Source organism: Cynara cardunculus (assembly GCF_001531365.2).
Source record: "Cynara cardunculus var. scolymus isolate 2C chromosome LG 11, CcrdV1, whole genome shotgun sequence".
Taxonomy (NCBI): Eukaryota; Viridiplantae; Streptophyta; class Magnoliopsida; order Asterales; family Asteraceae; genus Cynara; species Cynara cardunculus.
The window spans coordinates 464,574-489,720 of NC_037538.1; the positions used below are offsets into that span (position 1 = coordinate 464,574).

At 31.1% G+C, this 25,147-nt stretch overlaps 2 protein-coding genes across 2 annotated transcripts; both read right to left on the bottom strand.

Annotated features, from left to right (window-relative positions):
• Nucleotides 1-647: 647 nt before the first annotated feature.
• Nucleotides 648-1,122, bottom strand: LOC112520877 (glycine-rich protein 23-like). Its single transcript, XM_025129496.1, has one exon. It carries the CDS (start codon nucleotides 1,119-1,121, stop codon nucleotides 648-650), a length of 474 nt encoding a protein of 157 aa, XP_024985264.1. The 5' UTR covers nucleotide 1,122.
• A 6,826-nt stretch (nucleotides 1,123-7,948) lies between these two features.
• LOC112521241 (probable pectate lyase 8) lies at nucleotides 7,949-13,413 on the bottom strand. The gene is made up of 7 exons (XM_025129982.1): nucleotides 13,237-13,413; nucleotides 12,912-12,965; nucleotides 12,063-12,134; nucleotides 9,276-9,918; nucleotides 9,092-9,195; nucleotides 8,679-8,817; nucleotides 7,949-8,579 (listed from the first exon to the last, which is right to left on the bottom strand). The coding sequence occupies exons 1-7, from the start codon at nucleotides 13,332-13,334 to the stop codon at nucleotides 8,358-8,360; spliced, it is 1,332 nt and encodes a 443-aa protein (XP_024985750.1). The 5' UTR covers nucleotides 13,335-13,413; the 3' UTR covers nucleotides 7,949-8,357.
• Between the last annotated feature and the right edge of the window lie 11,734 nt (nucleotides 13,414-25,147).

A 25,147-nucleotide genomic window follows, 5' to 3' on the forward strand; every position in this document is an offset into this window, starting at 1 on the left:
ATTGGAGGTGGTACATATATACATATATAATATATAATGCCTTATGCGGCGATGGAGGTTCAAACACGGTGATTTTGGGTTACGTGCAAAACATGTGGTCGTCTTGAGATTAGTCGGTTCGCATAGCGAGTTGAATATCCAGGGGGAATTGGAGGTGGTATATATATACATATATAATATGTAATATATTGGGAGGGTATTGGTGGTACTCAACTATAACTATAWCTATATTGGAGGTGGTACATATATACATATATAATATATAATGCCTTATGCGGCGACGGAGGTTCAAACACGGTGATTTTGGGTTACGTGCAAAACATGGGTCGTCTTGAGATTAGTCGGTTCGCATAGCAAGTTGAATATCCAGGTTAATAAAAAAAATATAACTATTGGAGATATATTATTATTTTGAAAATAATAGAGATATCTTAATTGATCGTAAAGATTTAAAACATAAATTAAAATTGGAATGCAAAAGAGGGTACAACCAGACGAACACAGGTTACAACTCAACTTTAACCAACTTATAACCTTAAACCATACCTAAAATGATCAGACCACCAAAAACACAAACAGTTCCATGACATCGTACTAAGCGAAAAATCCTTAAACAACTCGGATTCATGAAGAAGCTATATATCCAATTAAGGAACTATGATACCACCTCCGATTCCGCCACCTTTCACTGCTCCAACCCCGCCACCAAGGCCGCCTAGTCCACCAAGACCGCCACCACCAACGCCACCAGCACCACCAATGCCGCCACCTGCACCACCAACGCCGCCACCTGCCCCACCAAGACCACCAGCACCACCAAGACCACCCAGCCCACCAAGCCCACTTCCACCACCAAGTCCACCGGGACCGCCAACACCACCGAGTGTTGGAAGCACACCGGCAACTCCACCAACACCAGCAAAACCGCCCATACCACCGAATGCAACAAAGTTCTTCTCGTCTTTGACTCCAGCTTCTCCACTTGGTGCGATGGCAGTAGCCATCTTGACAGTGGGCGGAGTCTTGTCACTTATGGTGGTAGTGGGTATGTTTCTTGCAGTGACTTGCACAAAAAGTACAAGTGCACAGACACAGAATGCTAGGAAGCACGACTTCACCATCTCTCACTCACTCACTCACTTAGAAAAAAGGTTAATTTAGGGGATGTTTGAGGTGATGATGGTGGTGGTGCATGGTCGCTATTTATGGAGAGAAAGAAGGGTGGTGGACGGTTGAAGTGAGCGAATGAATACATTAATGGGTTGCATGGAATTAATGTTTATAGCTGGTATTCAATGGAGTTGCATGGTTTCAGAGTTAGGTGTATATGGAAAGAAGAGAAAATTTAAGGTCGTAAACTTTTTAAGTCAACCCCTTCTACAGGCTTCACGAGACAACCTCGTTGCACCAAAGTTTCATATACATAGTACGTATTCACGTGAGACTAAAGGCTTTTCGTGAGATTAATTTATGTTCATTGATCAATTTTATAAGCTAATGATCTAATGGTTTAAAGTTAAACAATAACAATTTTGTGATTATTAAGAAGTCTCGTAACGTTTATAAATGTTTAGATTGTCAGATTGTAGATCTAATCCAAGAATTAATAATTGGTTTTATGAGTCTCACGAAAAACCTTTTATCTCACATGATCACAAGTCTCTCTCTATATGCATTTTAATTAATCCAATGATGATAAAAAATTAAGTATTTTGGGATTGACTATGGGCTCAAAATAGACCCTGAAACTGTTTTCAATTTACAATTGTGTTTTCCTAACGTTTTTAATTGTTTATATTTTCCCAAAAGTAAATATTAAGCAACAATAATATATTTTGACAAATGTTCATATTTTAAGTAATTGTAATTTGTAAATTTGATTTTGATTTTGATACTTTCAGGATTAAAAAGAAAATAGGTTCATTTGTTGGACTCTAAAGAGATTACATGAACCTTCAAAATATGGTTACCCAATAATCACGTTCATGTGTATGATTGCATCTTGAGACGTTCTTGTAAGGATTTTATTCTTAATTAGGGACAGTTGGTTTAAGGCTCCTCTCCAAAACCTCAAATGACCCTCTCGTTGTGCTCGGGTTCTCATTGATTCGTATAATTGGTTGTCCGGGGTTGCTTTTTCTTATATTTTTCTCTTTTTTTTGTTTCCTACGGTTGGTGTATACATTTTCTTTCTCGCTCCTTTTTAATATAATTGGTTGCCTTTCAAATAATACATTTCAACAACCCAACCCAATGCTTGCGGTTTGAAAAATCTTAACCCAACCCAACCCAACCCAACCCGTACGGGTTAGTCGGGTTGATACTTTGGTATATTAAAATATTTTTTTAATCTTGAATATGTTATTTCTTTACTTATAATTTATTTTTCATCATCAACTACTTGATTCAATTTATCCATACTTCTTACGTATATCACATTCAGTTAATTTTCTCAATTTATATATATATGTTCACAGTTACCGAACACATATATAAATGAGTTATATAAAGATGTGAATAAATTGAAAATATGTGTATATGAAGAGCATACATGATAGTGTAATTGTTAATGTATATGTTAATAGAAATTCAACAATTATATTAAATCCAAAAAATAAAAGGATATCAGATTTATCGGGTTAGGTTGGGTTCAAATAATATATAGTAACCCAATATCAACCAAATACCTACGTTTTGACAATTTTACAACTCAATTAAATATCGGATTGAGTTATTTCGTATTTGGTTGGATTGGGTTAATCCAGTTGGTCGGATTTTTGAACACCCCTAATTATAGTTGGTGTTAAAAAATACATGAAAACGAGAAAAGGGTTCTTATTAGAATTAGTTTGAAGTTTTATATAAATTTCTTAATTTCATGACTTGGGAATAATGTGAATAGAAAAAAAGGTTTTTATAAATCATAATATATATATTCAATTGAAATAAATAAATTAATAATTCCAGTCACGAAATAAAACCTTATGCAAGTCACGAGTTCACAGCATGCCACCTTGCTTGTGTTACTTCTTTTTATGCATCCAGTATTTTATAAGAAGAATTATTTAAACTTAAAATAAAATATTAATTATAAATTATCTTATTTTTCAACATGAAGTCGTAAATCATAACAATTTTCAACAAAATAAAAGTTGAAAAAAAATTCATAATTTACTCCAAAAAGATGTGAATTTTGGGATCGGGAGGGCGATGAAATTAAATGGTATTGTGTTCATCGGAAACAGAGATGCCAATTTACTGCATCAACATGACTTCTCTTTTGTTTTTTCTGCTTCATAATTACTGATTTCTTTTCAAATTCACCTTTGTTTGAAATAAATATATTGTATAAAAAAGTAATTTCATTCACGTATTTTTAAATTTTTTATTTTAATATCTAATATCTAGAATTTTAAACATTTAAGTATTTAGATAATCGATTGAAAACTAATTTTAAATTTAAAAAAAATTCATGTTTCTAACCACGTCGGCAACAATACTGAGTTGGATACCATATCACTCGCCACATCAGCATGATAACCGGTTAACGCTTCAACCGGTTAACGCTTCAACAGGTTACCCGGGTATTTAAATGTTTGAAACTTTACGTCTTAGACACCAAATTGAAAGTATGTTACATAAACTAGGAATTAAGTTAAAATACGTTACTTTTTCATATAATTTGTCCAAGTTGGAGTTGTATAATTGATAGAAAGTTAAAAAGATTTGGCTGAATTAGAAACACATAGACGTACTGGTTTAGCAATTTAACCTATAGACTTAATTATCATAAATTTCAAAATAACCATTAATGGCAACACAAAATTTATTATGTGATAAAAGATTAGAATTTTTTACCATTTTAAGTTTGGATATGTTTATTAAAGAAATTTTAATTTTTTCATTCGGTTAATTTAATTACAAGATTCATGAAAAACAACCGAATTTACTTTTAAAAATAGACATGAAAGTCTAGGCGAAATATCGTGTGAGAATGAGAGTTAAGCTGAAAAATGTAAGAATAGATTTGGTCACTTGATCACATTTAATTTCAAAACCATATGTGAATCGCTTTTGATACAGGGATTGGATCTGGTGCATCTCATTCTAATGTGCATTCAAGGATGAAGATCCAATCTTACGCTTCTCAACTTAACATTTTTTTTCTTCTCACCATAATCCAACACTGAAAGTCTTAACCGGTCATTTAGGTATATAACCTTAAATAAAATATTATAGCAAATTACATTTTTAGTCTATGTGGTTTGTTGAAATTTTTTATTTCCATTCATATGGTTTTGAAATTATAATTTTTTCGTCCCTATAATTTACAATTCATTACCATTCTCATACTTATGATTTAAAATTTATTTTCATCTATGTGCTTTACAATTCGTTTCTAGTTTAATCTCTTATACCTAAAAGTAGTGTTTAGCATTAAGGACGAAATAGAAATGAATTAGAAACTGTAGGGAAAAAAAACTCAAATTTCAAAACCGTAAGGTTATAGGTTAAAGGTTTTTTAAAAGAATTTAATTAAATAAAAAAAGTTACATGAAAAATACATATACTCTTTACAAAATAATATATATATATATATATATATATATATATATCAGATTTGAGAAAGCAAAATTGTATTCGGTATAATAGAGCGACTTTATCAAGATTCTTAAAAAAGTCTAAAACTTCAAATTCCTAAGAAAAAATAGCATCCAATTTCAACAGATTTTTCATTTTATAGACTATAATATCAATTATATTATTAAAATATTTTTTTATGCATAACAAAATATTATTTTTCTCTCATAAACATTTAACATCAGTGTTTTTTTTATTGGTGGCATACAATGACAAAAAATGATTTCTCTTATGGTAATTATTTTTGGAGAGTTACACAAATGTGGAGAATTTTATACACACACTCTCTCTCTCATGCTTTCTCTATTTTAAAGAAAGTTTTAGAAAAAATACGTTGCCAAATATTTATTTTTCCATTTTTAAAGAATTTATTAAAGATGATTTTAATATTCACTGTACCAATGTAAAAAAATATTGTGTCATTTGATGATAAAATAGTGTAACAAATAATTTTTGGTAAATGATTATAGTAATACCTTCAAATTATAGCTTAGGTTGATATGTTGATGTATGGTAGGTTGACCATAACCCATAAGTCTCCATGTATTTTAAGTTACCATTTTTTGTCGAGTCTCGGTAAATTTATAAATCTCAATGGGTCCCGGTATGGTATATGTTCGATATGTTGCCGCTACTTGGTGCAATTCGATGAGTCATTTTACATGTTCGATAGTTATGAAATCTAAATGAATCTCGATATTCGTCGGATAAAATGTATCTCTATGTGTTCCATCACATGCTCAATAAATGTGCAATATTGCTTCTTGTTGGAACTTGGCTTTCGTGTGAGAAACTTGTCCACATAGGAGACTCAAAGAAATTTAACCCACTTAATAAACATCAACTTTTGAGCATTAAACCACAAGGGTGGTGTCTGATTGGTTTGAACTTGACTTCAAATGTCAAAAGTGTCTGGAGGTCCCAGGTTCAAATCCAATAAGAAACAAAAATCCTCTTTTGGCCACGGAGGTTCAAATGCGGTGAATCCGGGCTACCTGCAAAACAGATAATCGTCCTGGGATTAGTCGGCCCATATAACGAGTTGGTAAAGGTAAAAAATGGGCCTTGGACCAAAAGTATGATGTGAAAGTGAAACCGAAGGTTATTTATACAATCAGCCGGGGACAACAACTATTTAATCAAAAGAGAAAAGGGTTCGATTTGGTCGACACTCTTTTGAAACAATAATATTGAACCAATAGAGACTACATAGAGATAATACAATACAGAACTGTCCCGATCATTTTGAAAACCTTGTTACACCCGTATATAAACTATAAATCATCTTAAATGAATAATGAACAAAATAGATATAAAGTTTCCTATTATATTAAAAACACTACAACAAAAATGTTTAAATTGACAAAGTTATAATAACATTAAAGAGAATTTTTTTATCAAATTCTGAAATTAAATAAACGTTTTTAATTTTGAAAGAAAATAAATAGGTTTTCACTGAAGTGAGTTCACATGTTAGATATAAAGCCAGGTAGAGATGGCCAAAAACCGGTCCCAATCGGTCTTAACATTTCTCATAACCGGTCCCGGTCGAAAATGATAGGACCGGTCAAGGTACTTCATAACCGGTTATGGGCCGCCGGTCCCGATCCCAACCGGTCATTGCATTAAAAAATAAGATTTTTTTATTTTTCTAATGATATATATTTTTAATACATTATAAAATTTACAATTTGGTCACTCAAATACACTTTAAAAATACGTTTTAATATAATTAAAATTACGTTTTCTTATAAAAATACATTATAAAATTATTTAAAAATACATTTATTTATAGAATTATTTGAATTTTCGGGCCGGCCCGGTCCATAGTCGGTCCCATAACCGGTCCCGGTCCCACGAAACTACCAAAAACCTCAACTGGTCCCGGTTTTCGGTCCCATAACCGGTCCTTACCGGTCCCGAGCCGGGCCGAGCCGATTTGGCCATCTCTAAATCTAGGCCCAAAAAGCTAGAAAAGTTGGGCCCAATTTTTTTTGGGCATAGTTCAAAAACCAAGATTTAACATACTAATAGACAACATTAGAACAATACAAAGATGTATATCTGACAGAACCCATCTTATCGTCTTGTTATAGCCTCTATGGGTTCATCACCATTTTGGTTTAGTCTAGATGGATCAATTTAATTTATTTTACAAAAACATGTGTAATTTCCTGAACTAATTAAGACCCAATTGAAACAATATCAAACCATCGATACAATATCGGTTTGATGCAAAACCAAAATTTCTTACACGACCTATGGTCAATTTCTACATGGTTACTTGAAAATTTAGTTATTCATGAGTATAACAATACACAACATTGATAAAAATATCAACGAAACCTTCTCTTATAGAATTAAATCCTAAGCAATTCCTTAAATATAAAGCTAAACCATCAATGAGAGGAACAAAACCTTAAATATTGTGAACTCGGCCGTCAATTACGAAGTAGGATGCGTGTGAGAGAGTAGTTTAGCTCGATTAATGGTCAAATTGTTTTAGGCTTTTCCAAAAATAATAACTCAATCCTCTCACCTAGCAATATTTTGATATTGCAATACCATCAATCTAATAAATATGAAATAGTCCAAAGGTCATGTGAAAAAGGAATTTATAATGAGAAGCGTAAGAAAAGATATGAATTTTTGATCACTTTTAATCTCAAGGCCACCCATGAATTGCGATGCACCTCATTAGTATTGATATTCTTGATGCAAGGGTGGAGATCTTTCTTACGCTTCAAACCAACCCATAAAAATTCGTACTGAGAATTCATACAAATTTGATAGTATTCAATATTGATCTTTGACCTAAGTTTACTGTATTTATAATTGTATATTGTTGGTTGGGGATTTAGGAGAAGAAACAATAGAAAAGATGGAAAAAAGGAATCATGTACCATTCCAATACTTTCTTTCTAGGCTAGTGGTAAATATAAAGGGACATATTTTTGGTTCAAGCTTGTCGTTTTTTCTAGTTGTTAAACATGAAAGCAACGCACATTAGATTTTGGACATGAACAAAACCCCAAACAAGCTTTGAAAAATCAAAAAGGAACTCCATGATTAATTGGGTTTTCGGGTCTGCTTACGGAATACCCCGGCAACCACAGATAGTCTAGAGTTATCATAAATGAACCCCCAGTACTACAAGGGTTTTTACAGCACCAGGAATATACGTTAAGTAACTGATACATGCACTATAACCCATCATTGATAATGTTCTTCTTTTCAATCAATCAATCAACACAAAAGCTAAAAGATTGCATCCTTTCACAAAATTAAACAACAAGAAAAGAGAGGTGCATCAATCATTTACCAATACTCTTTTCCATTCAATTTTCATGGTTGAAGTAGTTTTCACATTCCCATTACATCTTATATGATTCAAGAAGCTAAAATTCCACAAGATAGAAACGAAACAACGGAAGGAAAAAGCATTATGATCCTCTAATCCAATAGAGTAATAACACACTCGGTGAAGAGAAACAAAACGGATGGACAACACTTCGCACCTTGGTCGAGGTTGCACAACAAAGAGATTGTATAAAATGTTCACTTAATTGCCAAGTGAGATAGAGTAAAGGGATATCTGTGGCATATGAGATCTATATGTATATTTTCTTATATGCATATGTGGCAGTGGAAACTAAGGAAAGAAGAAAGAAAACAAGTCTTTACCAGCTGAACCAATGAACGACTGGCTGAACTTGCTAGCATTGGCGGCCTCTGCGACAGTTAAGAACTCCAGCACCGGCAGTGAGGGTACCAACCATAGCAGATGGCTTTGCACCCAAACTCGAGGCCCGAGCATAGCTTGCTGCGGCTCCAGCTCCAGATTGGATGAAATAAGCCCCATTAAGAAGCAAGTCACCCTCTGATCTCCAGTTCCATCCATGCCATTGCCTTGAATCTGTATCCACCCTCTTTGTAACCTATTCATTTTCAATCACCATTAATTAAAACACAAGTTCAAAACTTAAGAAATTTAAAAAAAACATATTAACTTATAATCACATTACAATTTACATTACCTCCTTTGCAAATGGATTTGCAGGGGCAAGGTATCTGTTGCCTTGGCTATTGATGGTAGGGTTTGCACTTCCACCAATGGCATACATCTCCCAATGGGTGTAGTCATTGTTCACCACATGGAAATACCCATGTCTGCATCTGTAGTTAATTTTGTTTACAAATATTCAGTTGCCTTAATACCTATTTTGGGTTGGGTTCCGATAAGAATGAAAGTTATGATGAGAAGTGTAAGAAGGGATCTTCATCATTGGATTGACCCTAATGAGATGCACTAGATCAATTCCCATGAGAAGTGTAATTCATAGGGTGGGGGTGAGATCCAGATCCCTTTTACGCTTCTCACCTGAACACCTATTCTCGCACGATCCTTCGTCATTCTAAGCTATCTATCAACAAATTTACTTAATTCTACCTTGGCATTCTTTGAATAAGACCTTCTCCAAAATGATTGTAGGCAATAGTCACTTGCATTAGCTTGTCTCTCACATAAGAGTCGCTGTGTCCCAACAATATCACCTGTTTTTATCGTACGTATCATTTAAAGATATATTAATTTCTCTAGTTAGTTAAAAGGATTTTAATTAAGATTAACGCACCTCGTTATGATGAGTAAAGTAATTGTTTGAAATGGTGATGGCAGTTGAACCCATGACAGCATCCACGAGTCCATCAGCGCAATTAGATAGAGAATTGTGATCGACCCATATGTGGCTTGACCCAAAGATGGAGATGGCATCACCATCAGCCATTGTCCGCCAACCATAATGGGAAGGAGAGCTTCTCACAAGGGCATTCCCAGTGGGTTTACAGTCATGGATGTGTAAACCATGAACAATGATGTTGGTAACAAACTGGATTGTAAGGCAGGCTCCATTAGCAATGTGGACATTGACCCCACGAGCATCGATGGTCTTGAAGCTGTTCATGATAAGTTCTTGTTTCAATTGGATCACCATGTCACGTTGGAAGACAATCCACAATGGAGCATCTTGGATGACAGCATGGCGTAGGGTGCCAGGTCTTGGGTTAACAGGGTCATCATCCCTGGGGTCAGTCACCACGTAATAGCGTCCATCACGCCCTCCTATGGCATTTCGGCCAAAACCAATGCCACAATCAGCAAGGCGTTTGCGGTTACGTCGCCAGTTCGGGTCACACCTCCAGCAGTCATCAATGGGATTACCCGTACCACATGAAAAATATCCCAGTTTTCTCCTCTCTGTGCTGTTTCTCATACTCCTGGTAACAAAATATCACAAGTTCTTTCACAATTTTTTCATATTATTGCCACCACATTATGTAAGCGGGTTGTTTGGTTGGTTTTCCATTTAGTCATGTATATATAAAGTTGCCTGTATGGATTAATCTATCTAAAGATTGGGAAAGTTTTTGTTCAGGTGGGTTTGTTCATAGATGGAAAGAGTGTTTTTTAATTGGGTGGGGTAGGCTTTGAGAAAAACTTGGCTTTTTTGCATAAAGCTTCCACCGGAACTTACAAAATAAGCCACTTCCTATATCATTAAGTCACTATGAAACAATCATGTATAGCCGACCAAATAAGTGGTGAGTTACATTAAACTCATTAAGCTCCATTAAGCTGCTAAAACACGTTCTTATTCTGATATTAGTATGTAATGTAATAATGTCACTTTCAACGTTGCAGTAATTCTCAATAGTAAGTATGGGTATGTGGTCAACAAAACAAAGATATGAGATATCTTCTACTGGATTCTGTCGGTGGCATAGCAGTACTTGTTGCCCTTTGCCAACAATAGAATAAGTATACATTTAAGGATGAGAAATATTTTGTCATTTCTATAATGGAGACAAGAAGTAAGTTGGAGATGGCTTTATATCTTATAAATCAGCACAGAGATAAAAGATGACACATTTCAAAGATAAGCTTCTCTCATTCTATGATTACCGGAAGCAAAAGAATTAAAGAAAACCTAATTGGTTACTTTTGATTGCACATGGATATGTACATACTAAAATTGAAATGTTGCAGACATATTCACATTAGAGCTCATGATAATAATTCAAAACAAGAACAACCTTGGTGGACCATCCCTGACAGAAACAACTCATTTGACTTTTCAAATAATAGTCTCTAAAATATAGTCCAAAAAGGACAATATTGACATTTAATTGAGGCTCTTGTTGAGAAGGGCCCTAAATATGTCAAAATCTTTGTAATTGTAGTATCCCCAAAAAGTTCCAAGCCTACTCAATACCTAAATTTTGCAAAGCCTGTTCTATTTCATAAACATGCACTGCAGCTTCAAAACATTAGCGGTCCCCATTATATGTTTTTAACAATGCACACAAAGAGTCCCCAAATTATATTCTATGACATATATCCGGAAAGTAAGGACCATTCATGATGCCATAATTTGCAAGATTGTTACAAAATATTGTGTTAAGAGTGTAGATAAATCAAAACTTTAGGTAAGACTTATACTTTACCAATGCAGATAAATAAGGAGGCGGCATGTTATGAGGCAATACAACCGCTCTTTAAATTTTAGAAGCAATAAATACTAGTAGAGGCACAAACCATACAAAAAACTTTAACATAAGCATCTGTTTGTTTTATATCATACCATTTTAGCATGTGATATGAAATTACTTTTTCTTATTGGTTTGATTTTAAACTTATATACCTTCTTATACATAAATATCCTCAAGTTCTCAGATGACCACATCTTAACATTGATGTATCAGCCGCAAGTTTCCTTACAACATGGTTTGTTGCAAATCATGTTTGCAAGCTGTTTCAGACGGTGAAAGCAACTTTGACGATTTTGTGGTCAGTTAGGTACATATCCAAAGCAAATTTGATGGCAAAAAGAGGTAAGGGTATGAATGCAAGACCCATGTGGGATTTAATTAGGGTACTGGTACTGTAGACAGCAGCAGCACATGGTGCTTAATTCCTATCTTCTTGTTATAGTGTATGCCAACGATAAAGAAAATTTATGAAAAATCCATCTATGTGAAAGCAAAATGTCTCAAGGATCATTGAATGTGAGGCTGAAGTAGTGCATTTCAAAAAACCACAAGCGGAAAAAAAGGGTTTTCCGAGTCAGATCTGTCATACCCACAACAACCACCATTTCCAACAGACACAATTAATGCTATTAGCATTTAGCAGCACCTTTCTATTCCAACAAGGAAATACATTAAAATCGATATATTGACAATTTCTGAGATAATTGGAACATATTTATTGCTGAACCTACAAGAAAAAACCCCCACATGAGATGAGCATTTGGTGGATCGGCTAACTCTTGTGGCTGTTATGAGTTCAGATTTATCAGTTCCAAACAATCTCAGAGTTTGTCAATTTCTATATTTGTGTATACATAGAGAAAGATCCTTACATTTCAACCATTGCGACAACCTCCTCTGGATCCTGGACCGCATTTTCATTCAAAATTTCAATCTCCTTCACTCTGCATCAACACATAAATCAAAATCAAATTCAGCAAACGAACAAGTAATATTACAAATTGATTGAAAAACCATATAACTGAAATAGAAGTAGGAATCGACAAAGCTCAAATCCAAATTAAAGTACAATGGAAATAGCAAAAGGTATAAACTATTATAACAATATCATTGATCTGAATATACCGAGATAATGGAGTTTCGGATTCAGACAATCAGTGAAACTGACGCATACCAAGAAATAAATCCCCAAATCAATGCCATTAAAGAGCTCTTAAGCGGGGGCCAATTCAGTAAATGGAACCCAATGTCTAAGAAGTGAAGAACCGACATGCAAAAAGTGAACGGACACAAAAGTACACTCTGCATCCATTTCAACACCGTAATGTGACGTGTGTGTGTGTGTTTTAGTGTGTTTGTGTGTGAGAGAGAAAACCGACGTTATCGTTGTTTGTTACGTTTAAAACCGTCACTGTAAACGGTTTCTCATAACAGAAAAAAGATATTCCTCGAATCAGTGTGAAATGACGGAACTGCCCTACAAGATGCTGTTTAGCATGGGATTTGTGTATGAATCCGGTGATGAACAACGGTAAATAAACGGTAAGATCTGAACCAATTCGGTATCTCAACGGCTGAGATTTTGTTTTGTTTGATGTACTTTTTTGGGTTAACAAACGTAACGATGCGGATCTTGCTAAACAACGCCGAAAATGAAGTAAGTCACACTGCACAAGCGCTAAATTCTGAAGTGAATCAACTCAGTGACATATGTTGCTTACCTTGCAGCCATTGATGAGTTGTTGGAGGTCTGCAACTCTTCTACCTCGATAGTCCTGTAACATTTAACAAACACAACAAATGTAAGCCTGCTTTAGCTTAACGAGTCCATTAGATACAAAAAAAATACTCTGTAATTATCAAGCTAGCTTATGAATTCAGAAGATAATTTCAACAATACCGAATTCTATGTTCGGAATGAGTAATGTATATGAAGAAAGTTGAAGAAATGGTATACAAATAAGCGTAGTTGAACTGAAATTTTGCAATTGGTTTCTGAAATGCTGGAAAACAGAAGAAACAGTAACCATAATCATAAAGAGATACCTAGGTTTTGAGGTGGAAGCAGTTTTGAAGATTCCAACAAGCAACATCATCAGAAACAGAAAGGAACACAAAGAGACCCACTTCTTAGGTATCTCCATCGTCGCTAAACACAGTGCTGATTTCTCTCTCTGTTCAACGAAGAAATCTTCAGACAGTAATGTGTGCTCTGGATATGAAACTTAAGGAAGAAGGTGTGTAGGAGAGGGGAGAGAAAGAGAGGAAGTGGGAGAATCAGAGATGCAGACCCAACGTAACGTCCTCTTTTATATAGACATCTCCCTGCAACTCTCGAGGAAAAGAAGTTAAAAAGGTTAACGGCCGTTTAGGTGAAGGAAAACGGCACAAATTAATAAAATATTATATATATTTTAGGTCCGAAATTATGATTTATTTTTGTTTTTTATATTACGAGTTGTTTATATATCTCTTAATAGTTTTATTAATAAACAACTTTTGAATCATTAATAGGTAAATCTGTTTTGTCAGAAAAAAAAATCTATCTCTTAATGGTTCTAAAACTCTCTGAATGATTTTGTATCATGGATCTCCCTTACCCATTAAGAGCCCTAATTTCATTGTACACAATTACCAAACAATTATATTCCATTTTGCATTATATCATGAGAGTCTCTTAATCATTCTGACCACTTAATTATTTTGCACCAAACCATTCATCAATTATCAAACAGTTCTTAGATTTATACAATATGTAAATTAACAGATGTTTCATTGTGGTAAAGAAAATGTGAAATGAAAGTTTAAAAAAACATTAATAATGTATGTTTAAATTTAAGCAAATAAAACTCATTCTCCCTTTTTCTAGAGTAAAAAGGTTGATAACCGGCATTCCCGATCAGTCCTAATTCCATAAAAACCAGTCATTTAAGAGTTGAGAGTAACTCCAACAAATTTTTCAAAAATAAAGAATTAAAAATAAAAATCTTTAAAAAAAATTATGTTCATCTCCAACTTTCTCCATTTTTAGAAATTGTAAATACGAAATCTTTAAAAAAAATTAACATTTAATATTTTTAATAAAATATTATTTTTCTCTTCTATAAATTTAGTTTTAATGATTATTATTGATAAGAATAATAAAAAGTAATTTATTTTTTATAAGTAATCATCTTTTGAAAGTTCTCAAATTTGAAGAATTTCAGTATTTCAACGTATTTTCTCTCATATTCTCTATTTTAGATAAGGTTTGAAAAAATATATTGAAATAAAAATCCACAAAATCTCATTTCTCGAGAATCTATTAGAGATGTTTTAACTCAACGACTAAGACTAATAAAAAGTAGGGGTGAGCATAGGCGGGTACCCGCTCTATTTGACAGGAACCGGAACCGGCGGTTCTTGAGATATTGGAACCGAAACCGGTTAGAGCGGTTCTTGAATTTTTGGAACCGGAACTGCCGGGAACCGGTTCCGGGTACCCGCTTCCTAAAATATTAAAATTTTGTTATTTAAAAATAAAAAATAAAACATTGCCAAAACACTAAATAAATAAACAAGAATACAAATTATTCGGAATAATGGTTACAAATATTGTTTAACGATTACAAACCATAATAGACTAATAGTAAAAGTTGAAAGTTTAATGATTACATATTTTAATTGTAAAAGTTCAGAGTTTAACGATTACATACTATAATTGTAAAGGTTCAAAGTTTAACGATTACATACTACGAATCAAATTAAACACACAATTTGAAAAAATATGGATCATTTTATCTCAAATTCTGAATATGAAGTTCTAAGTTATTGACCTAATTTAAATTTAGTATTAAAAAATTAATTATTATTTTTAATTGAAAAATACCGGGTACCCGGTCCCAAAACCGGTCACGACGGGTACCCAGCGGGTAACGGTTCCAAAAAATTAAGAATCGGAACCGAAATCATTCTCAATTGATTCCGTATTTTAGGAACCGGAACCACTCATATCAGTTCCAGTTCCGGAACCGATAGTTCCACGACAATTTCGATTCCGCAAGTGGGTACCTGATTCTGTTGCTCACCCCTAATAAAATGGTTAAATTCGTTTCCTATAATATTTGAAATTAAACGTGTTATGTATTTAAACAAAATTATTAAATCTTATGTTATGGTGTAAATAATAAACCCAATTTCAATTTCCCATGTTATGGTGTGAGAAACTCCAAACACAATCATGCACCCGCGTAATCCGGACCATACCGTAGATTGCCATCCTTCCGTGAATTTCACACACGTCACGGTTTATGTTGAAAGAAGGTGCTGACTTGTTCACCAAATTGACGCCAATATTGCCGTACCACACTAATTTATGCTTGATTTGTGTAAACATTAATACAAAGAAACAAACATAATAATAAAATTAATTATAAATAAAAAGTTATTTAACATAAAAGATTAATTTTTTTTAATTAAAATACAAATAAATTTAAGAGATGATATAATTTTTGACTTCCAACGAGTAGTAAATAAAAAGGGGTGTTTTTAACATGTAACTTGTTAACTATGTAAATATTCACACTCCAATATTATTGTATCATATTTAATTTAGCTTAATTTAATTTAACTATTTTAATGTTATGAGAAATGAGACATCAAATAATGCAAAATTTAATATTTTAATATTCATAATAAATACATTTATTAGTAATGATTTAACATGAAAAATAGATATAATGTAAAATTTAGAGCATTAATTGAAAATGATTTTACCCATAAAATCAACAATAAACAAATCATAAAACAATTTAATTTTCTGTTTACAAGTAAATATACTAAACGACTTAAATCAAGTATCGTTAATTGTTTTTTAAATAAAACCTGGTAAAAAGATCAGATAAAAACCATGCAATTGGTCACATCCCTTTTCTTAAGGGTGTTTTAGTTCTTTTCTTTTCATTTCTCTTCTAAATTTTTTAAAACCAAAAATAAAATTAAACCTACAAAAATTAAAATGAAAAATAAATGTGGATGCAACAAACAAGTTTTAAAGGATGTTTGGAAAAAAAAATTGGTTTTATATAATAATGGGTACATTTTAAAAAAAGCTTAAATTTTCATTCCAAATTATACCGGAATGAATGAAAATTTCGTCATTTTTATTTTTATTTTTATTTCCCTACCTGATCCAAACAATCCATTAATTAGTGATTCACAAATTCATGTGTTTGTATAATTGATTTTTGTAATATTAAAGACAAATTTAAGAACCGTTATAAGAACATATCTTCTTAAAGAGAAGGAACGGTTTAGCATTGTACTCTTTATATTGTACGACCTATTTCATTGATTATTAGTAGGGATGTGTCACCAAATTTTAAATCCTTTAACGTCAAGCAACAAAACTCATGAATTTGTTACACCAACTGTTAAATAAATTCATTTGCTTTTATATATGTTTGTTTAGTTGTTCGTACTATAATCAACATTCAAAATTAAAAGACAAACCGGTAAGGAGTTCTCAAGACACACAAGTCTGTACAACAGAAAAATAAATGCAATGTCTTGGGTTCCATTTCCGAGGTCGTAGGTTCTATTCTCAAGGGCCATTGAAAATTTTACTGTCTGTGTTCTTTCAGATTGCTTGAAATGTATGTAAACTGATTCAAACACTTGTAATTACCAGAAAATAAGAGACACACACATGCCTTATCCAACAGGTGTATCTCATTCTAATATTTTTCTTATTGAAATCTCTTACTGTTGATCATCTCTCTCAGTGATTTGATGATAATCCATTTTACCTTATACAAAATATTATTGTTTTTGTCATTCAGTTCCAGCGATCGTCACTGAGTCTGTTCAGTGATCACTGAGAACATGTAATGTAAATCCATTAGCGACATCGATGCTTCAAGAAGACAAAACTCACACGAAATAACCATAAGTGAAAGTCGAAGACTGAAACTGAAGATTAGAGACTGGCGCGTTCGTGATTTGAAGCAGAATTCAGTGATTACAACCTGTTCTACATATGTGTGAAGATTGTCCAAACCTCAGCGAATGCTGAAGAGACCTTCAGGGTTATTTCAGCATTCAACGATCAAAAGAAGCTTGTTGAGTAAGATTGCTTTTGTCTTGTCCTTTCACACACAAAGGACAAACTCATACCCTTTATAAAGTATAGTACGGTACGAAGCCGATTAATTGACTCTACTACCCACTAACTCCATAAAAGGATATCTGCTCATGAATAGACTTTTATACTATTCACTGTACCAAATGACAAGTCTTTTTTTAAAGGCTTGACGCGTGTTCAAACTCTGCTGCATTGTATTAAATGTGCATTTAATGCAACGAGTATAAATAGATACGTTCTATCTTCATACAGAGATACTCTAATCTTAATCCTTACGTGCAAACGTGAAAGAACACATGCATCTAAGAACACAATATGCTTATCTTCAAAGCAAGTTTGAATCCCTTTTCAAGCATTCTAAATAGTTCTTACCCAGAAAGAACTCACTTTCTTCTTAGTCTTAAACAACAAATATTTTCTCTTTGCTAAAAACTTTTGTGTGTAACTTAAGATTGTTTAGATAAGTTATCTACCTTTATCTTTTCCGTATACAATTTTGTGAAATATGTATTGATCTTTCTTTACCAATATATATTTTAAATTTGAAAAGTTTACTATGTTTGTATTCACCGTCCCTCTACAAACTGTTTCTAAATATCTTGTAGACTCTAACGAGACCAACACTTACTTATTTTGAAAAGTGAAAAACTCAGAAGGAATAAAAGGAAATAGATCACTACAAATGTGATAGTTCGACATTCAGATGTTAAAAAGGTAGGTTTCCAATTTTACAAATTATGTAGGTTTTTAAATATATAGTTAGTTATACTGGCCAAACATATTTCTCTTGTTTTAGAATAAATTTAATATTATAATTTTATGTTTGATCCTTTTTATTTTGTTTTATAAATTGTTTTCTTATAAGTATTTCACCTTTATCATATGCTATTTTGTTAATAGTTACAAATAAATTTTTTAGTCTTTTTAAATGAATCGTTTAACATAAATGACAGGTTATTTGATGATTGTTGAGTTTACTTTTTTTTTTCTTCATGATATCATGTTTTCAAACGAAAACACATTTGAACCCATTCAACGAAATGACTATCAAATTAATACAAACATGGTGGATCGATATGCAAAATTTTGGGGCTATTTAGTTATAAGATATTATATGGCTGTCAACTTTACAATTTAACCTTCTAGTGGTTTTTTAAGATTTTACAGAGTAGAGTGTCTTTACATGATATTTAGTTACATAATGTTAAATGTGATTTTAATTAAATGTATAATATTCTTAATAGATCAGAGATAATAAATTTAAGTGTTTGTTTTACACCGAGTGTTTTACAACAGCTCCTTTGAATTTTGTAATGCTTTATTATTAAACAATCTATACTATCTTATTAAGCAAATTTAACAAAAGTCTTAAAGTCTTAAAATACTAAATGCCCAAAATAACCTTTATACTCACTTTTTCAATTTTTTATCCCCTCATATCCTCACATACACTCATCCTCTCAACCGATTTTTTTTAAATGATAATTTTAAATTTACACTTTATATCCCTATAATTAATTAATTAATTTACTTTACGTTATTTACTTTTAAATGTTTCATTTTAAACTTTTATCAAATTAACATACATAATCGTATATCAATTAAAACATGTTTAAAAAATATTTTTTTTATTTTAACAAGTTACACCATTATAATCGTCTCGTTAATACCTTGGAAATGAGTCCAATATTGAATAGTTTTTGACTTAATTATATTATTATATGTACTGTCAAAAAATATTTTTAATATTTACGATTTATATTTTTATAGTTATTTATATATATATATACTATATATTTTGGGGTTAGGCTGTCCAAATTGCACTGTATAATATATTTTGAATTAATATGTTCTTAAGTTTTTTTGAAATATATATACATGTATTAATTCAACCTTAATCTGAGTATCTGGACAAGAAATAGGGTAAGCAGTTGAAATTTCATTCTAAAACCCAACTTTTTTTTTGTCTTTTTATGGCTTATGATCTGTCAAATTTGTAGTTTTCTTTATTGGTTTTGAGTGTTTATCTTAAAACTCAAGTTTTTTGGTTTTTTGCTCTTGGTGTAAATCGAATACATTTGTGGAGTCGTTTAAATATGTTGGATTTTAAATATATTGAATTTTAAACTGTCATACAATTTTTTTCATCGATAGTCTGTAATTGGAACCATAACTCTTACTTATTCAAATTATATTAATATGTAAAGACCAATTGTAACTTATATCATCGTTAAATCTTATCTTATAAAACCAGTGAAACTTCAAAATCGTTAAAATTCATGGCTCCCGCCGCATTGCACGGGTACACAACTAGTTTTTAAAAAATGAAACATCAAAAAAAGCTCAATAACCTTTAAATAACCAGTAAAACAATATTGGTTTGTGAAAATAGTTTGCATAATAGAAAGTGAAAGGTGTTTGGTTAAAAATAATATTTAGGTGACATTTGTTTTTTAAGAGATGTTGAAGTCTTATTTTATTTTTGATTAATAAGAGTTGGGATTGAAGTCTGAAATCTGAATCAATAAAACTGTTTGTTTTTGTAAACCGAAAAATGTCTGAATTTGTTTAAAATTTTCATTTTGACATTATAAAATTATAGTGTTGAATTTATAGATAATTTATACAATTTCACATATTTATTCATCGTCATTACGAAATTTAAATCTAAATAATATAATTAGCATTCATTTAAAAGAAAATATGTAAATAACAATATTTAACACATTTAAATCCTATTAAAATACATCGACTGAGAGATGTGAGGATCGATTGAAATGATCGATTAAAGTTAATCAATTGAGAGACGTCATTGCTGAGGGTTTGGAGAACAATAAGAGGTAAATAAGATGTTGGTTTACCTCTTACCAAATAAGAGCAAAATAAGACATAACTATCTCTAAAAAGTAAAAATAAAAAATAAACAGTTCGAATAACCTTACCTTTTAAAGAATCAAACATAATAGATTAATAAGAGTTAAAAAAAACAAATAAGAGTTAAGTAATCAATATATATATATATATATATATATATATATTGTTTTATATAAATAATAAGTATATTTTTCAACAGAGTTAAATCGGGAAAGTAATAAAATAGTATTTGTTCCAATTTTATTTCATTTACACCGTCACCAATACCATTAAGACCTCAATTTAGGGAATGGCCTTAATAAATGATGATGGACCCCACTTTCTCTCCAACCATAGGAAGACACGTCACCAAACAAAGGCACAATTGAAATAGACACTATATCTATCAATATGACCAATCACATGAAACACACATAAAATATGCAATTGCAATTTGCAACCCACGGTTTAGGTTCTCGTTTAATTTATAGGATTTGAACCAATTTAGAGGAATTTATAATTAAATTAAATTCTAAACTAATTTTATTTTGGTTTGAAACTTTGAATGATCTTATAGATTATATTTTTTTTAGGATTTTATTGAAATCTTATTAACATAGGATTTTAAAATTTCATGAGAGTGATCCATATTTCATGAGATTTTTGTAGAATTTATATATAATAATGTTTTAAAATAATTTGTTTTATAATAATTAATTAATGAAAAAGAACTTAATTATTTTTATAATTAATAATAATTTGTTTTATAAATAATTGAATTCAATTTTATTTCAAATTCTACAAACTAAACATACCAAATAATTTAAATTGAACATTTCATTTTTTTAAAATGATTTATCGTACGATTTTACTGAAATAAAAAAAGGTTTTAAGAATATATTTAGGTTTAAATGGAATAAAAGGAAAAAAAAACGAAGCGACCATGGAGACCAAGCATGTGTACAAACATGTGGTGATGGGGTACAAGTCGGTATATGCGTCACTATCAACTCCTAATTCTCTCTTATCCTCTTTCATTTTCTTCCCATTTCAAAATAGGTATATCCTACATTCTAAAATAATGTCGAGAGTAAAATGATATACAGTTTTAAAAATGCATAATTACTAAATGACTGTTTATTCAAATGCCTACCTGGTAAGTGCTTATCGATATGAGTCAACACTATAATTTATTTTGATGCTTAAGATTTTAGTACATCAAAACGTACTGAATGTAACAATTTACCGGGTAAGCGTTTACCTGGGTAAGAATCGTCATCTTCACCTACCGGGTAAGACTCTCTATTCTTCTCATCTCTCTTACCCGTTAAGATTCTTGACTTTTGCTCTGTTCATCCAACATGAAAATTTATCCGATAAACACTTACCAAATAAGCGTTTAGTAAATGACCTCTAAGCTTTTTAAATAACTAAATGATATTTTAAACTTGATAATAGAAAAAGAAACTTTCTCCACCTCATAATTAAGAGAATATGAGAAAGTAAAAACTTATGGGCCGTTTACTAAATACTTACTTAATAAATACTTACCGGATAAATTTCCTCATCGGATGAACATGAGAAGGGTCAAGTATCTTACCGGATAAGAGCGATGAGAATGATGGAGAGTCTTACCCGGTAAGTGAGGATGGCGACTCTTACCCAGGTAAGCGCTTACCCACTAAATTGCTGCATTCAATATGTTTTAATATACTAAAATCTTACGCATCAAAATAAATCATAGTGTTGACTCTTATCGGTAAGTGCTTACCGGGTAAGCAATTAGGTAAACGGCTTACTTTTTTAGAATTAAAGACTTATTTTGGGTCAAACTAAATGATTGTTTACCAAACACATACCCAATAAGTGTTTTACGACATGAGAAAAACATTCACTTAACTTATCGTGTAACATTCTCGACCATTAAAATAGATTGTTGGCAAGCATCTTGAAAAGCGATTATCAAGTAATAGTCTTTTCATTCACTTATTGAGTAAAACTTTCTGTACTTGATATGTTTCTTACTGGGTAAGATTCTTAGTCATTTTCATGCCCAATCGAAAAGGTAAGTGTTTACCCGGTAAATATTTGATAAACGACCCTAAAATATAAACTATTTTAATTTGTCTACATAACTATTTTAATTTCTCTCAAAATAAGTGTTACTTTCAAAAATAAATGTTTATTATCTCATTCTACTCTTAATTATGAGATGGAGAAATTTTTTATATCTATAACAAAGGGTAAAATTGTCTTACTGTTGATTAAATTGTATAAAAATTATATATATTTTTAAAATTATATATTTTTTTATTATGAACATTTATTTTGAAACTGATAAAGTATGAATTTGTGTTAGTTATTTATCAGTGTTATATAACAAAATGTAATATTTTATTCTAAATCAATAGTGGCAAATTACATTGTGATCTTTTATTAAACAAAAATTCCAAAATTATAAACCATTATACCATATTAGTAGAACTTAACATCTATGTATCTGAAGAGTTTATGAGTTGATAACTTGATTTTATTGTCTATATATATATTGAGTTAGAATATGGACCTTGAATTTCAAGAAATTATGTATTAACAAATAACACTTAATATTTTTTTATTACTTGTATACATGTGCAATATCTACAAATGAATGATTAGTATGATGTTCTTCAATTTTTTTGTTTTTTTACGACTTTTTCTGAAATAGATCACACACACACACACACACACACATATATATATATATATATATCATATATATGTATATGTATGTAGAGGAGTGATCAAATGAAAACCGCCCTCATTTGTGTAAACCGTGCAAACCACCTTCATCCGTCGATTTTATTGTTTAATCTTATGAAATTTTTTCATAAAATTGTTTAATCTTGTGAAATTGTTTCATATAATACTTTTTTTGATGAAGTTTGCTTCATATATGGTTGTGAAATTGTTTCATATAATACTTAATGAAACTGTTTCATGTATTTCTCTAAAATTAATAAAATTGTTTCATGTATTTCTCTAAAATTAAAATAATGAAGATGATAATATCTATGATCAACATCATCCACAATAAAAATGATTAATCAACCTCTCATAATTACAAAAAAATGAAAAAAATAAAAAATTATGATTGATTGAATGAAGTTTGTATGAATTAAATGGTTTACATTTGATCGATGCCCTATGTATGGACAAATGATTGTGTTCACATACGTATGGGAAAGAAATGTTGATTGAAGCTCCGCATGTGAACGTGGGGTTGTACAGTCTCTTCCCTCACTCTTTCGACAACAATGATAAAACTATGATTTTTGCTCAATAGGTGTATTTTTAAAATGTATCAAAGTCATCTTATATATTTTAGCTGAATTCTATCGTTTTAAATGTTTTTTGTTGAAGTTGCTTGTTGATTTCGAAAGACTTTTCGGGTTTTTAAATGTTGTTTCTTTGTATTTTTTATATCTCGAAGTACTCTTTAAATGTTGAACTTGCCGAGTCTTATGGGCTTTTAGTTTTACCCTTATGTGACGTTTGTTTTTTAAGAGATGCTGGAGTTTGAAGTTTTAATTCACTTTTGACTAATAAGATGTAGTGTTGAAATCTGAATTTTGAATTAATAAGACCGTTCGTTTTTGTAAACTGATTACTGTCTGAATTTGTTTAAATTGTTTATTTTATCAATTAGAAAATTATAATGTTGAATTTATAGATAAATTTATATAATTTCACATATTTATTCATCATTTTTACGAAATTTACATCTAAATAATACAATTAACATTCATTTAAACAAAAATATGCCATTAATGATATTTAACACATTTAAATCATATTAAAACACACCAACTGAGAGATGTGAGAATCAATTTGGTAATGATCAATTGAGAGAAATGGTCGATTAAGATTAATCAATTGAGAAACGTCGTTGTTAAAAGTTTCAAAAACAATAAGAGGCAAATAATAGATTGATTTACCTCTTAACAGATAATAGAGCAATAAGATATAAATGCCTCTGGAAAAAAAAACAGTTTGAATTACCATACCTTTTAACGAATCAGACATAAAAGATTAATAAAAGTTTTTCTTTCAAAAAAACAAACAAGGTCTTAGTCTCTAACAAAAAAGAAATTGCCGCTACCTTCAAAAAACGTGATTAGAAACAATTAAACAAGCAAATGTTCTTTTTATGTAGAATTCAAAAAAATGCCATCGAGTACAAGTTGTTAAGAGGATGTTTGGTTATAAGTATTGAATAATAATAATAAATGGAATATAACAAATTCATTTCTCTTAGAAACCAGATTTTCATTCTAGATTATATTGGAGGAATAAGTTTCATTATCATTTTCATTTTCATCCCCCCCTCCCCCGACAAAATATTGGTTTAGTTTTGCTTTCCACACGTCACCATAAATTGTGGTTCGTGTTTTAGATAGTTTATTTTACAAAAACAAAATTAATTTATACATTTATATATCTGTCAAAATATATATAACTAACCTGTATATAAACGTATTTCTTAAAAGTATTACAAGATATATGGAAATATCTATGTGAGAGGTCATTTATTAAACACTTATCAAGTAAGCACCTTAATTGTTGAGCTGAGCATAACAATCACCCAAAATCTTAACCGATAAAAAAACACAAGAAGTACCAAGAATGTTACCCAATAAAAACCTATCGTGTTGAATGCTCTTACCAACAATCCATTTTGATAGCGTAGAATATTACACGATCGGGTAAACAAAGGTGATGCCTTTTACCAATAAACACTTACCCATTAAACATTTACTAGAAGAGTACTCGCGCAATGCAGCGAGATACATCGTGTTTTTAATATCTCATTTTATTCTTTATCTCAGTCGATGTTATAATATGACTTTATGTGATTTTGAGAAAGCGATGATGTTTTTATTTTTGAATAAAATATATGTTTGACGATATCATAAAAATTTGACAAAAATATATCGACATTAG

Coding starts and splice junctions, on each gene's coding strand:
- LOC112521241 (XM_025129982.1), bottom strand. CDS start 13,334: ATGGAGATACCTAAGAAGTGGGTCTCTTTGTGTTCCTTTCTGTTTCTG. Junction 12,135..12,911: donor AACTCATCAATGGCTGCAAG/GTAAGCAACATA, acceptor GTGTTGATGCAG/AGTGAAGGAGATTGAAATTT. Junction 8,580..8,678: donor CAAATCCATTTGCAAAGGAG/GTAATGTAAATT, acceptor GAAAATGAATAG/GTTACAAAGAGGGTGGATAC.
- LOC112520877 (XM_025129496.1), bottom strand. CDS start 1,121: ATGGTGAAGTCGTGCTTCCTAGCATTCTGTGTCTGTGCACTTGTACTT.